A 15,380-nucleotide genomic window follows, 5' to 3' on the forward strand; every position below is an offset into this window, starting at 1 on the left:
TAAATTCCCCGTTTATACAAGAGAGGGCGAGGCCAAAGGCTATATGCCCGGCTCCTTCCTCGCCTCGCCCTGCCCCGCCGCTTCCCGTTCCGTCTGTCCGCGTCTGCGACTGTAATTCCTTCCCGCCCGAGGGGCGGCCCCGCGGTCTGGCCTCCGCCTCCACGCCGATACCGCCACCCGGTGAGAGGCCTGCCTCCCCGCCTCCGGAGCGCAGCCGGAAAGGTTTCACTCAATTCCTTCTTCTCTTCTGGCCTTGTTCCTTTCCGACCGTATGCGGCCCGAAATACGTTGCGTGCACCAAAGGAGAGAATTCCTTCTTCTGAACTCTTAGTACGGGCGCTGCTGTATCGCCAAGTGAAGAATATCTTTAACAGTGAATTCGTATTCAAAGAATGCAGTTTTCTTTTCTCAATGTAAAAAAGGCTGTTCTCTTACAAAAAGTATTACCCGCTTGAAAATTATCGAGCTCGGATCCTAGGTAACTGCAGATATTGGACAAAAATATGGAAACACCGCGAGAAATGCATACCTGAACGTAAATTTAGATACTAGCTGAGCCTGCAGGTGGCGCTGTTGTATTTAACCACTTGCGGCACTTTTGCAATACGTTGCAAGTTTCCGTCGTGATCAGAACAGTGTGCTGTATACTTGTGAAAGTGTTATGTCGCAGCTAAGTGAATTCGAAAGCTGGCAAACAGGTGGTGCTGTTGTGATAGGTGCTTCTGTAACCACGATAGCCGAAGTGTTTGGTGTTTCAAGAGGCACCGTATCGTACGCAGGAGTCCACCTGCTTAGCTCAGTGGTAACGTGAAACTTCCTGGCAGATTAAAACTGTGTGCCGGACCGAGACTCGAACTCGGGACCTTTGCCTTTCGCGGGCAAATGCTCTACCAACTGAGCTACCCAAGCACTACTCACGCCCCGTCCTCAAAGCTTTACTTCTGCCAGTACATCGTCTCCTACCTTCCAAACTCTACAGAAGCTGTCCTGCGAACCTTGCAGAACTAGCACTCCTGAAAGAAAGGATATTGCGGAGACATGGCTTAGCCACAGCCTAGGGGATGTTTGCAAAGTCGTGAGTCGTGCTTGGGTAGCTCTGTTGGTAGAGCACTTTCCCGCGAAGGGCAAAGGTCCCGAGTTCGAGTCTCGGTCCGGCACACAGTTTTAATCTGCCAGGAAGTTTCATATCAGCGCACACTCCGCTGCAGAGTGAAAATCTCATTCTGGCAGTGGTAATGTGTTTTCCTATTATGCAGCGGGTCCGGGTTTGATTCCCGGCTAGCTTTGAGATTCTCTCCGCTCGTGGACTGGGTGTTGTGTTGCACTAATCATCCACGACGCGCAAGTAGCCCAGTGTGGTGTCACCTGAAATAAGACTCGGCAGCTGAACCTCACTCTCGGCCATCAGTGCAAAACGATAATTTCATTTCATTTTACAATACAAAGGGAAAGCGGAGGCATATCATCCGCTAAGTCACAACGCGGACGATGCTGTGTGTTGAGTGGTCGTGATGGAGGATTATTCGAGATGAGAACGGCAGCTACAAAAGTCACTGCAGAACAGAATGTCACATTTGCTAAATCGGTCAGCAGAAAACAGCACCAAGGGTGTGATCTGAGGTTTTCCAGGCGTACAGAAATCTTGAAAACTTCTCGGATATTCAGCCTAAAGATGGCAAGGAGTCAGATTACAGAAATATCGCGCCTTTGGACGACACTACCCGGCTGAATACCAGAGAAATTTTCAAGCTCGAAGGGTAGAGTATAAGCTGGGAGTTGCAGGACGAGATGGAATTCCAAAACTAGACTTCAGTGATTCAATTTCTCGTAACAGGAACGCGTTGTGCCGAAGTCGTATAAATGTAATATAGAGCTATGGAGAAAGTCATTTGGTAATACGAGTCATGTCTCACACTACTTCCAACTTCTGGCCGAATTTATATCCCAGGAGTGAAACATGGCAGGCGTTTGGTGTTTATTTGGATAGTCATATCGTAGAATTTCATAATTTCCAAGGCTGCACTGCAAGGTCGCACTACTGTTAAGATTTATTTCATCATTTTGGCTGATCACGTCCATCCCATGTTACAGTTTTTGCTCCCCAAATGATGATGCTGTTGACACAACTTGCCTCGTCCAGGACCGGTTTGTAACTACAAGGACGAATTGTCGCATCTCTCCAACCACCATAGTCACCAGATCTCAGTATCAGTGAACCTCCGTGCTTTCCCTTGGAGTCTGTGGTCTACCTGAACTTTCCATTATTCTGCTGAGTCCCATATCCTCTGAATGTAATCGTGGAACTCATTCTATAGCCTTCTTTTCAGTGTTCTTGGTTGTCAAGAGTTCACCTAGGCAGCTTATTTTAACGTCCAACATCATGAGCCTAATGAGTTTACGAAAGGTTTAAAGAAGAAAGTTGCTTCGTAGTTGCTCAAATGTTTTCTACTTTCCCGATCCAAGTTATTAAAGGCTGATACTTGGATGCCTAGCTGCTGCTATATGCTCGTATGAGTTCATAACTGTGTTTGGATATATCAGAGTCTTGAATTTCTCTCGCAGGCTGTCGCGGTATTATTCTATGTATCAGGTCTCGACCCAACGATTCTGATTAAGGTTTCCCTGACCACTGAACACCGGTAGACAGAATCATTGCCTATTCCATTCCATGCCTTGGCGCATCTGAGGCAGTTCTACATTATTAATGGCAACAATATGGAAGCGATTCAACTTCCAATAATGACAACAGAACAGGTGAAGTACAACACCGTCAATATACACATACCAGAAAAAGTTGTACACCACCTCGGTTCCTAGAGTTCCGGAAACTGTACAGAAAATTGGAATAGATATCAACATAAACATCGTTTCCGCCCTTTTTAATGCTCATAAAATCCACACGTTGCATGTTGTACCACCACAGAGCGAGACCTTCAGAGGTGGTGGTCCAGATTTCTGTACACACCGGTACCTCTAATACCCAGTAGCACGTCCTTTTGCATGGATGCATGGCTGTGTTCGGCTGGCATACTATCCACAAGTTCATCATGGCACTGTTGGTCCGGATTGTCCCACTCCTCAACGGCGATTCGGCGTAGATCCCTCAGAGTGGTTGATGGGTCTCGTCGTCCGTGAACATCCCTTTTCAATATATCCCAGCCATGATCGATAGGATTCATGTCTGGGGAACATGCCGACCACTCTAGTGCTACGTCGTTGTCCTGAAGGAAATCATTCACAAGCTATGCACGATGGGGGCGCGAATTGTCGTCCATGAAGACGAATGTCTCGCCAAAATGCTGGCGATATGGTTGCACTTTCGGTCGGAGGATGGCATTCACGTATCCTACAGCCGTTACGGCACCTTCCATGACCACCAGCGGTGTACGTCGGTCCCACATAATGCCACCTCAAAACAACAGGAAACCTCCACCTTGCTGCACTGGCTGGAAAGCTTTCAGCCTGATCGGGTTGCCTCTTAAAACGTCTTCGACGATTGTCTTTTTGAAGGCATATGCGACACTCATCGGTGAAGAGAACGTAATGCCAATCCTGAGCGGTCCATTCGGCATGTTGTTGAGTTGCGCGCTGCATGGTGTCGTAGTTGCAAAGATGGATCTCGCCATGGACGTCGGCAGTGAAGTTGCGCATCAAGGAGCCAATTGGGCACAGTTTGAGTCCTAACATGACGTTCTGCGGCTGCACGAAAAGTATTATTCAACATGGTGGCGTTGCTGTCATTGTTCCTCCGAGCCATAATCCATACGTAGCGGTCATCCACTGCAGTAGTAGCCCTTGGGCGGCGTAAGCGATGCAAGTCATCGACAGTTCCTATCTCTTCGTATCTCCTCCATCCGGACAACATGGCTTTCGTTTACTCCTGGCCGCCTGGACACTTCCCTAGTTGAGAACCTTTCTTGGCACAACGTAACGATTCGGACGCGATCGAACCGCGGTACTGACCGTCTAGCCATGATTGAACTACATACAACACGAGCCGTCTACCTTCTTCCTGGTGGAATGACTGGACTAATCGGCTGTTGGACCTCCTCCGTCTAATAGGCTCTGCTCATGCATGGTTGTTTACATCTGTGGGAGGTTTTAGTGACGCAGACCTTTCTTTGAGGTGTGTATATTGAGCCTTGAATTGCTAACGCGGAGAGCAGCCTGTAAATTTAAGTATAAAACTTGTAACTAGAGATCCGTATACTACTAAGGACAGTCAATAGCTTATAATTATGAAAACTAGCGATATCGGACTATATGAATGCATAAGAACATGTTTCTGTTATTTTGCCGAAAAGTAGACCTGGTAATCAGCGGTCTTCCATACTCAATTTACACACTGTGTTATTTACTCCTGAAATACTCCTCTGTTCTATCTGTTACCAGGGACTGTTAAAAACAGTTCTCTTATGTATGTGACAGCTGAATATATCTTCCGAGTGATTTCCCATTATATAGTGATTTTGTGAGGTAATCAACCATAATTATGGAGACGTCCTAACAGCAACTAAATAATTTCATAAACATATTCATTTATTCCGATGGTGTGTCTTGAATCATACCATTGAGTGGATGATGCGAACGATGTCTGAAGAAACGCATTACAGAAATAGTACAGGAAGTCATAACAAGGGATCCACGGAACAAACCAACCCAAAATCCAAACTAAGGTTCGGTTTAGTTGTTACGTGTAGAAGCAACGAGAATTAAATAAAATTAAGATGCGTGAAAGGAAAGAAACTGTTATGAATTTAATTACTAAAAGAAACTAAAGGAAAACGGTAAGAATGAAAATAGAATTGAAAAATGCAAAGAGAGTAAAGAAAGGAAATCTAAACAAGAGAAAAGATGACAAAATAGAAAGAGTAGAATCTTGGTATTGTATGTGGTCCACCCGTAGCCAAAAACACAGAAGTAGCACAACGTTCGCCTCCCATGTAACAAGATCATAGTGATATAGAAGAAATTCTGTTTCAAAGGATCAAGGGAGTAGTTGGTTGGATTTAACACATAAAACTGGGGCCAATGTCAATAATTTATTAATCTAACAAACATGAAAGTTAATGTAGTAGTCGATAGTAATAAGAAAAATAATTTTTGTTTATGGCTCCACAAAATCTGTAAAATCGTAGTAAGACATTTACACAGATGATTCGGGTTATTCACTAAATAAACCTATGTTTATGATACGACCAAGCACGGCAGTAACAAAAAGTCGTCAAAGATTTCTGCTCTACGCATATAAAGACGCTGGAAACTGCTTTAATAAAACACTGCCACTCGACCGGAAACCCGAGAGCTTCTCATGAATAGTACACCGGGAGAGTGTACATTCACACATTTCCACCAACTGTACTAATAAAACATTACTTCTGGAGTACCTCGCTGTTTAGAAAGGCGTGCATAAAATGCAGTGTCCTAAGAAATGGTAGTGTGCAAGAGGCAAACAGAGCAACAGCTGAGCAGCGTAGTCCAAGAGCAAGGCTGTGTCATATCGTTTAAGCTTACACTTGTTCACAAAAAAGTTCGCCCACAGTCAATGTTACAATTTACGATCAGATGCAGCGTTGCTTAAGAACGTCTGCTGCATAACCATTCAGAAACATGCGAAGAGTGGAAATGTAAAAAATTCTAAGAGCCATCTTTCCACTAAAAGCTTTTTCACTGCTGGTTCAAAAATGGCTCTGGGCACTATGCGACTTAACTTCTGAGGTCATCAGTCGCCTAGAACTTAGAACTAATTCAACCTAACTAACGTAAGGAAATCACATACATCCATGCCCGAGGCAGGATTCGAACCTGCGACCGTAGCGGTCGCTCGGTGCCAGACTGCAGCGCCTAGAACCGCACGGCCACTCCGGCCGGCCTTTTCACTGCTGTTGCGTTCTCGATACTCTGTTACATGTCTCTAGACTTGACCTAGGTACCAAATCATGGAGACCGTCTTTCGAACATGCTTTACCAGATAGCTGTGCTTCCCTCTGGAGTTCCAAAATGTAAAAGACATGAGAAGTGATTTTTGCTCACCACAGTTCTACTGGTAAAAAACTTATTGCTGTACTTCTATTACAGAGAAACCATGGTGCCTCAGTATTAATGGCACTTGCCACATAACTTTCTTAACTTTCTTCCTGCTATTTTGTCAAAAACACGTTTTTGAGATCCCGGATATGTAAAAAAACGAGAAACCAGCAAACAGCTACTTGTTTATAATCCTGTTTATTTACACAAATAGCGCCGTTACCGGTTTAAAACTACGAGGTTCGTCTTCAAAGGGCTGTAGTTTATATTAGTTGTTGTTTATATTAGTTTTTGAAGGACAAGAGCCAACAAGGAATGCAAACAGCAACAATTGTAATCGAAACGTGAATAACCGTCCGAAGATAAACCTGTCGGCACAAAATCGGTAACCGTGCTACTGGTGTAAAAAAAATTTTAAAAAAATGCTTTACTGTATTATTAACAGTGATTGATTGCCGTTCCCTTCGAAGAAAGAATCAGCTTGTAAATATTTCGTTATTGGGACTAACAACAAGTCAGTTTCCTGGTATGGCACTTAGAACATTCTTCAAAAAGTATTTATTTTCAAATTTGTTTAATTGTTTCTTGCGGTGATGTGGTCAGCAGCGTAATTTTGTGCTATCAGAATACCTTCTCAGATTTTTTAGATACAAATCATGTATCTACAAATAGAGGTATATGATTTTTTTTTCATTCTCCTGACAAATGTCATGTATGGCACTCAGAACGTTTCCCATTTCCAGTTGTCATATATACAGTATCGGCCGAACTGATACGTCACATGTAAAATAGTTGCAGACGGTTACTTCCTGCCCAATTACTCGACCTAGCCTCAGCCTGGTGCCAGTCTTACGGCTGGATATTCATCGTGACACCAGTCAGCTGCGCAACATGGCGATGGTGGTGTAGTGGCTGTACGACAGATAGGGAATTTAAAATGTGCCTGAAGATCTGGCACAGTATGAGAGTGGTCTTTTCGCTAGGACTACAGAGCTACGGTGTGATGTCGCGCGTCAGTCTCTTCTCAAACCACTGTTTACACTGTTGACGCTTTTGGTTCGATACTTTTCAGTGCGTGTAATACTGAGTTTTTCCTAGAGAACGAACTCTCGATATCTTGCTGTATTGACCAAAAAATTCGGTGTCACCACAATCGTGTTACCTTTCATGTTATGAATCCAAAATCGCTTTCTACTGTCATGTTTTAGAAATGTCTTATTAATTCATAAAAATATTTGCCCAGAGTGCGTCAGGTAACTCAATCGGTTTCGGTGAGTAAATGCGCTTCAGTACTTGCCCTCATTTATGTACAGCTATATCACTTATGCCTGGAGTTTGATGGACCAATTACGGAGATTACTTTACTTGGTGACATACGGTATTAAAGAGTTTAATTTTTTAACGGTGTAGAAGTAATGTGTTGTTGCTCGGGTACTGCTGAATAATGAAGACATTTAATTTTGATGAAGAGCGGAGACAAGTGGTAATATAGTTAATAAATAATATTTTTAACAACGAATAATAAATCAGAATTTTAAACGAGCGTAGAGCACTGAAACGAAGTAATGGAAATACCTTACTCCATCCTTCGACTACTGCTATACCTTGTGTTCTTAAGTAGCATGTCTTTGAAATTTACACTATCTTAGCATAGTTTGGGAATACCACTCCATTTACATATTGGAAATAGAATACAGTTCTCTATTTTATCAATTTATAAAAGCTATTTCATATCGACACGAGACGACACAGTAACATAATTGTGATGTGCTTTAATGAAACAACATACTTCAGGTATTTTCGCAGTAAGCAGATTGAAAAACTGCTTCAGATACACACTATTCTGTGTCCTAAAATGATGTGTTTGTACCTTTTAGTGTTAGATTTATTAGTGATGTATTTGGAAACTATTCGTTTATTCAGTTTTCATCAAGCATAATGTATTTATGGTGTAATTATACGCTCTTTTCCTGTTATCTGTTACAATATTGAGGTTTCGGTTTTCTGCTGCATTCCGACAACGTAACTCGTTGCCTTCATCAAGTGCTGCTCAGACTTGCTAGTCAAGCTAGTCAAGGGGAACGGATACAATATTTAAACCTACTGCCTTCTCTCCATATCTACCTCTCATTGTCGGTTGTAGGAGCTCCGTTTGACGTCCGTCCGTAGAGAATCGTGTTAAGACGTCCCGTTTCGGTCTGTTGAGTCTTTCGCGAGTTAGCATTCCGTATTCAGACCGCTGCGCCTGGCAGCGATCTGGCGTCCTGTTATCACTACAGTGTACCTGGTGCTCTGGCTGGGGTTCGTTCCCCATGTCCACATTCTTAGTTCTTCCTCTGTGCTGGGTTCTGCTTGTGCGACCGCTGCAGTTTTAGCAACTCTGTTACTGGATCCCATGCTACAATGGATTGGTACCCAGTGTCACTATTCATTAGTTTATTTATCGTCATCTTTAACTCTGTTGACCCCCTTGTAACATTGCCCCAGTATCCGGTAGTCTGTGCCATAATCCTAAGTCATGGCTTGATCAAGTCCCTGGCACTGCTCGGCAAAGACTGATTTAGTTTCGTGCCTCAGCCTAGTGTGCCTCGGGTGTTCTTGTCATCCGATGTCATTTATCCTAGTTGATTGGCCAATGTACGACTTACAAAATTGGCAAGCTGTATTATAAATTCCCGGTTTTCGTAAACCAACGTTATATTTCATGTTTTCCAGCAGTCCTCTTATTTTGACTGGTGGACAGCACACACACTTGAAGTTACTCGTATGCTTCTTGAGAGTCCTGCTGGTCTTGGCAGAAATAGTCCCTGGATGTGACTGATAAGCCACAGTCTTTGCTTCATCTTGCTGTTCTTCTTATCGTGTGGAACAGTTGATGGCTGAGAAGCCCTCTAAATATTTTTGACCGTGTATCCATTTCTGGAGAACATTGAGCGCAGATGCTGTAATTCTGACGTCAAAGTAGCTCGCTCCGTCAACCTGTGTGGTACGTGGACCAGGGTCTTTAGAACAACGTTCTTCAGTGCTGGATAATGTCAGCTGCTAGCTTACAGGTATAAATCAATATGTTTCGGTTACGATAAACTTTGTGGTCAAGTGACGCATCAGCTCTCCATTTGACCAGTACATCCAGAAATGGCTACTGACCATCCTTCTCCAGTTTCATGATGAATTCTATGTTTGGATGGCGTGAATTAAAATGTTCCAGAAATGATTGAGCCTCTCCATCCCCTGAAAGCAACGACACACTATGTTGAAGTATTGTGCATAGACGTCACTGATATCCGGTAGAAGACACGACACCCCAATACGTCAGTACTGAAGTTGTTCGATGAAGGTTCTTAATGGAATGCGCTTAAGAAATCTGCGTCGCCGTCATGAAACATACAGAAATTTTTAACCCATTCAATATTAAGAATTTACGAACTGCCTAACCGACATAAAATTTAATGCTGTAGTCTCCTTCCTTTTAAATATATCGGCAGTTTTTTTCTTGGAGATACATGTAAACGCAGAACCGTGTAGGCTCTCCACTCGTTTAGATGGATCTTTCCTTGTAAACTGCATCAAGGAAAAAATAATGATACCCGTTCTTATGTTTCAGCAATCAAAGGACTGCCGTGTACGGTGTACAACCGCACGTACGACAACGGTGAGACGTTCCTCTTGGACTGCCGCACGCAGTGTGCTTGCCAGGTAGGCTAAGCTGCAGCGCACAACCTTCCCTCTGCTCACCTTTTTCGGGAATATCTGAAAGAACAGTCACCACCCGGAATCCGCAGCTGTGATACATAATATGTAAACTGGAGATGGAGGGGGAGAAAGGAAACGAAAGAGAAGGAACTGCTGATACCAGCCGCATCAGGACTTTATGCTCAATCACCGGCGACGAGTGAAAAATCTGTGCCAGACAGGGACTCGAACCCGCGATCTCCTGCTCACTAGGCAGTTCGTTGATGACTGCGCCACCCAGACACAGTGTTAAGCACAAACTAATGAACTGTTTTGGCATGTTCCTCGACTGACACACATTCACACCGAGAACCACCACTTATCTGCAGACGCGGTCCATGTTCTGTCTGCTGGAGATCGACTGGAAATGTGCATCTGCACTGATAGTTGCTATTAATATCCGATCCAGGTGTATCAATTACATGAACACAAGTACGCTTGACGTTGAATTTCGGTAATGCAAAAGCTAACGCTGTTGTCTAGTAAACAGAGGGTCCCGGTTTGGAGTCCCATTTTTATTTTATTTTAGTTACACGTCAAGTTCCGTACGACCAAAGTGAGGAGCAAATCTCCAAGGTCACGTAACGTGTCAGTACATGAAATTACAACATAAAGGTAATAACAGATAAAAATAAAATATTTAAGAACCCGAAAAATGTCAATCCGTAAGTTTAAGTAAACGCAATCAACAATACAACAAGAATCAGCTTAATTTTTCAAGTAACTCCTCGACAGAATAGAAAGAGTGACCGATGAGAAAACTCTTCAGTTTCGATTTGAAAGCGCGTGGATTACTGCTAAGATTATTGAGTTCGAGTACTAGCTTATAGAAAATGGATGCAGCAGTATCCTGCATGTCTTTCTGCACAAGAATTCAGGAATCCCGATCCAAATGCAGGTTTAATTTCTGCCGACTATTAACTGAGTGAAAGCTGCTTATTCTTGGGAATAAGCTAATATTGTTAACAAGAAACGACAGTAATTAATATACATATTGAGAGGCCAATTTAAAAATACCCAGACTCATGAACAGGGACCGACAAGAGTTTCGTGAACTTACACCATTTAGTGCCCGAACCGCCCGATTCTGAACCATACATATCCTATTACAATGGGAAGAGATAGCCCAAAATATAATAACATATTCCTCTGTGATACAGACTAGGTGGAGATTGAGATAATGTCCAAATCACTAAAGTCTAAAGTCTCTCATGGACATGATGGAGTGCCTATCAGAATATTAAAGTACTGTGCTGCACATGTCTGGTAAACATTTTCACGTGTCGCCGCTGATACTGCATAAAGTCTCGATGCAGCTTATATAATCACGTCCCTGCCTTTACTTCCCTCCCCCCCCCCCCTACTTCAATTTATATAAAATACTTTAAAGCCTTATGGAGTAACGCACTGCTGTCAACCCGAGACCAGTTGATTATTGTGCTTCTTATAATCATTTAACAACCATAATCACATTAATGTTTTCAGGCTGCTAATTTCGACCATTTCAAACGTTTAATTTCATATGTAAAAGCAAAAGTTAGAATCTTTATGCGAGTTGGCATGACGTACTGGGTGAGGTAATTGAGAGAAACTACCAGAACTATGTCCAGAACGATTAAACGTATTGAGTAGAGGTTTTCACTAAGCTATAGCGGCAATGTGATAAATTTTTTGGCATACGCAAGTAATTGTTAACATTCATGGCTGATCCTGACTTCATTTAAAAGAACCTATACACATTTTTCTGTGGCAAACAGCTTTGGAAAAAGAGTTCATTGATATAACATGGGTGTAACTTGGTAAAATCTGCAAACACCTAACTCAGATGCAGTTAGGGCCTTTTTAATTATGACTGTCGTAGCAGGCACCTCCACATGTTGATCTAGAGCACGGGTCCAGGCAGTTCAAACTGCACGGCTACAAAGAACAAATGAGTGCTCTAGGGTGTTTCATGTGTTTGGGAGTCGTCGGTGTTTTGCTGTAGACTACTAGTTTTAAATTTCTCCATAGACAAAAGTCTAGAGGTGTTAGGTCTGTAAAGTGTATGAGCTGTATTGTGTTTCCCGAAAAACAGATCCAACGATCTTCAAATGTTCTGTTAATTATCTATGCCGAATGAGAGAAGTATCTATTATTTTGGTACCATATGGACTGCCTTATGTAGAGAGGAATGCCTCCCAATAACTGAGGAAGCGTGTATGTTAGGAACTCTTGATATGGCTACTTAGACCTGCATCAGTTAAATATTAACCAAAGATGCTATTCTTGAGAAGCCTGAACATTCGTCTACATGGTGTTCCAATTTCAAACCTCTGCGGAAAGAGAGCCACTACTCAGAATGACGTCAGATTTGAACAGCATGTCAATGACGGAGGAGAAAATTTCAGGCAAAAAAAAAAAAAAAAAAAAAAAAAAAAAAAAAAAAAAAAAAAAAAAAAACGAACATTTCACTAATTAATGGAACTGTCAGTTCATTAATGGAAATGTCTATGGTTTGAGTTGCACATTACACCATACGTACAGTTCAGCGTGCATGACTGCATAAGTTCGGCACTCGACAGTTGTGCCACTGTTGAGCCAAAACCTCATAAAATGCAAAATTACATTGCTTTTTAACTGTTCTGTGGCCAAAAATAGCATGAAAAGCAAAATTACTTTGGTTTCTAACTGTAGTGAGACTGGAACGAGACATGTTCAGTACGGCGTCCACCGCTTTCTGACATAAGTTGAAATCGAGAGACAGCATGTTCCACAACAGATCGGAGTGTCTCGAGGTTCTGTCCAGAATCCGTTGCCCAGCGCATGACTTCAATTCATTACGTTAGTAATTGGAGTAGTGAACACATCTTTCAGACAATCCCACAACTAGAATTCACACGGATTAAGAAGAAGTAACCAATACGGCAGGCTGCACGGAAATGACGGCTGATAATTCTATCATCCCCCCCCCCCCCCATGAACCATAGACCTTGCCGTTGGTGGGGAGGCTTTCGTGCCTCATCGATACAGATAGCCGTACCATAGGTGCAACCACAACGGAGGGGTATCTGTTGAGAGGCCAGACAAATGTATGGTTCCTGAAGAGGGGCAGCAGCATTTTCAATAGTTACAGGGGCAACAGTCTGGATGATTGACTGATCTGGCCTTGTAACACTAACCAAAACGGCCTGGCTGAGCTGGTACTGCGAACGGCTGAAAGCAAGGGGGAACTAGGACCGTAATTCTTCCTGAGGGCATGCAGCTTTACTGTATGGTTAAATGATGATGGCGTCCTCTTGGGTAAAATATTCCGGAGGTAAAATAGTCCCCCATTCGGATCTCTGGGCGGGGACTAATCAGGAGGATGTCGTTATCAGGAGAAAGAAAACTGGCGTTCTACGGATCGGAGCGTGGAATGTCAGATCCGTTAATCGGGCAGGTAGGTTGGAAATTTAAAAAGGGAAATGGATAGGTTAAAGTTAGCTATAGTGGGAACTAGCGAAGTTCGGTGGCAGGAGGAACAAGACTTCTGGTCAGGTGAATATGGGGTTATAAATACAAAATCAAATAGGGGTAATGCAGGAGTAGGATTAATAATGAATAAAAAAATAGGAATGCGGGTAAGCTACTACAAACAGCACAACGAACGCATTGTTGTGGCCAAGAAAGACACGAAGCCCACGCCTACGACAGTAATACAAGTGTATATGCCAACTAGCTCTGCAGATGACGAAGAAATTGAAGAAATGTATGATGAAATAAAAGAAATTATTGAGATAGTGTTGCGAGACGAAAATTTAATAGTCATGGGTGACTGGAATTCGGTAGTAGGAAAAGGGAGAGGAGGAAACGTAGTAGGTGAATATGGATTGGGGCTAAGAAAAGAAAGAGGAAGGCACCTGGTGGATTTTGCACAGAGCACAACTTAATCTAAGCTAACACTTGGTTCAAGAATCATAAAAGAAATTGTATATATGGAAGAAGAGTGGAAATACTGACAGGTTTCAGATAGATTATATAATGGTAAGACAGAGATTTAGGATCCAGGTTTTAAATTGTAAGACATTTCCAGGGGCAGATGTGGACTCTGACCACAATCTATTTGTTATGAACTGTAGATTAAAACTGAAGAAACTGCAAAAAGTTGGGAATTTAAGGAGGTGGGACCTGGATAAACTGACTAAACCAGAGGTTGTACAGAGTTTCAGTGAGAGCCTAAGAGAACAATTGACTAGAATGGGAGAAAGAAATACAGTAGAAGAAGAATGGGTAGCTTTGAGGGATGAAGTAGTGAAGCCAGCAGAGGATCAAGTAGGTAAAAAGACGAGGGCTAGTAGAAATCCTTGGGTAACAGAAGAGATACTGAATTTAATTGATGAAAGGAGAAAATACAAAAATGCAGCAAATGAAGCAGGCAAAAAGGAATACAAACGTCTCAAAAATGAGATCGACAGGAAGTGCAAAATGGCTAAGCGGGCATGGCTAGAGGACAAATGTAAGGATGTAGAGGCTTCTCTCACTAGGGGTAAGATAGATACTGCCTACAGGAAAATTAAAAAGAGACCTTTGGAGAAAAGAGAACGACTTGTATTAATATCAAGAGCTGAGATAGAAACCCAGTTCTAAGCAAAGAAGGGAAAGCAGAAAGGTGGAAGGAGAATACAGAGCGTCTATACAAGGGCGATGTACTTGAGGGCAACGTTATAGAAATGGAACAGAATGTAGATGAAGATGAAATGGGAGCTATGATACTGCGTTTGATAGAGCACAAAAAGACCTAAGTCGAAAAAAGGCCCCGGGAGTAGACAACATTCCATTAGAACTACTGACAGCCTTGGGAGAGCCAGTCCTGACAAAACTCTACCATCTGGTGAGCAAAATGTATGAGACAGGCGAAACATCCTCAGACTTCAAGAAGAATATAATAATTCCAATCCCAAAGAAAGCAGGCGTTGACAGATGTGAAAATTACCAAACTATCAGTTTAATAAGTCACGGTTGGAAAATACTAACGCGACTTCTTTACAGACAAATGGAAAAACTGGTAGAAGCCGACCTTGGGGAAGGTCAGTTTGGATTCCGTAGAAATATGGGAACACGTGAGGCAATACTGACCCTACGACTTATTTTAGAAGCTAGATTAAGAAAAGGCAAACTTAAGTTTTAGCATTTGTAGGCTTAGAGAAAGCTTCTGACAACGTTGACTGGAATATTCTCTTTCAAATTCTGTAGGTGGCAGAGGTAAAATACAGGGAGCGAAAGGCTATTTACAATTTGTACAGAAACCAGATGGCAGTTATAAGAGTCGAGGGACATGAAAGGAAAACAGTGATTGGGGATGGAGTGAGACAGGGTTGTAGCCTCTCCCCGATGATGTTCAATCTGTATATTGAGCAAGCAATAAAGGAAACAAAAGAAAAATTCGGAGTAGGCATTAAAATCAATGGAGAAGAAATAAAAACTTTAAGGTTTGCCGATGATATTGTGATTCTGTCAGAGACAGCAAAGGACTTGGAAGAGCAGTTGACCGGAATGGACAGTGTCTTGAAAGGAGGATATAAGATGAACATCAACAAAAGCAAAACGAAGATAATGGAATATAGTCGAATTAAGTCGGGTGATGCTGAGCGAACTAGATTAGG

At 42.5% G+C, this 15,380-nt stretch overlaps 1 protein-coding gene and 1 non-coding gene across 2 annotated transcripts in view; one reads left to right on the forward strand and one right to left on the reverse strand.

Moving 5' to 3' along the window:
- Window positions 1–15,380, forward strand: part of LOC126102751 (CCN family member 4) — a 369,631-nt gene that overhangs the window by 303,630 nt on the left and 50,621 nt on the right. Inside the window, exon 4 of the mRNA XM_049912327.1 lies at window positions 9,632–9,723. Within this exon, the coding sequence (XP_049768284.1) occupies window positions 9,632–9,723 (92 nt within the window). The remainder of the gene's footprint in view (window positions 1–9,631; window positions 9,724–15,380) is intronic.
- Trnas-cga (transfer RNA serine (anticodon CGA)) lies at window positions 836–910 on the reverse strand. Its single transcript has one exon. It is a non-coding gene; the product is annotated as a tRNA-Ser (tRNA).

Source organism: Schistocerca cancellata, chromosome 1, assembly GCF_023864275.1.
Source record: "Schistocerca cancellata isolate TAMUIC-IGC-003103 chromosome 1, iqSchCanc2.1, whole genome shotgun sequence".
Lineage (NCBI taxonomy): Eukaryota > Metazoa > Arthropoda > Insecta > Orthoptera > Acrididae > Schistocerca > Schistocerca cancellata.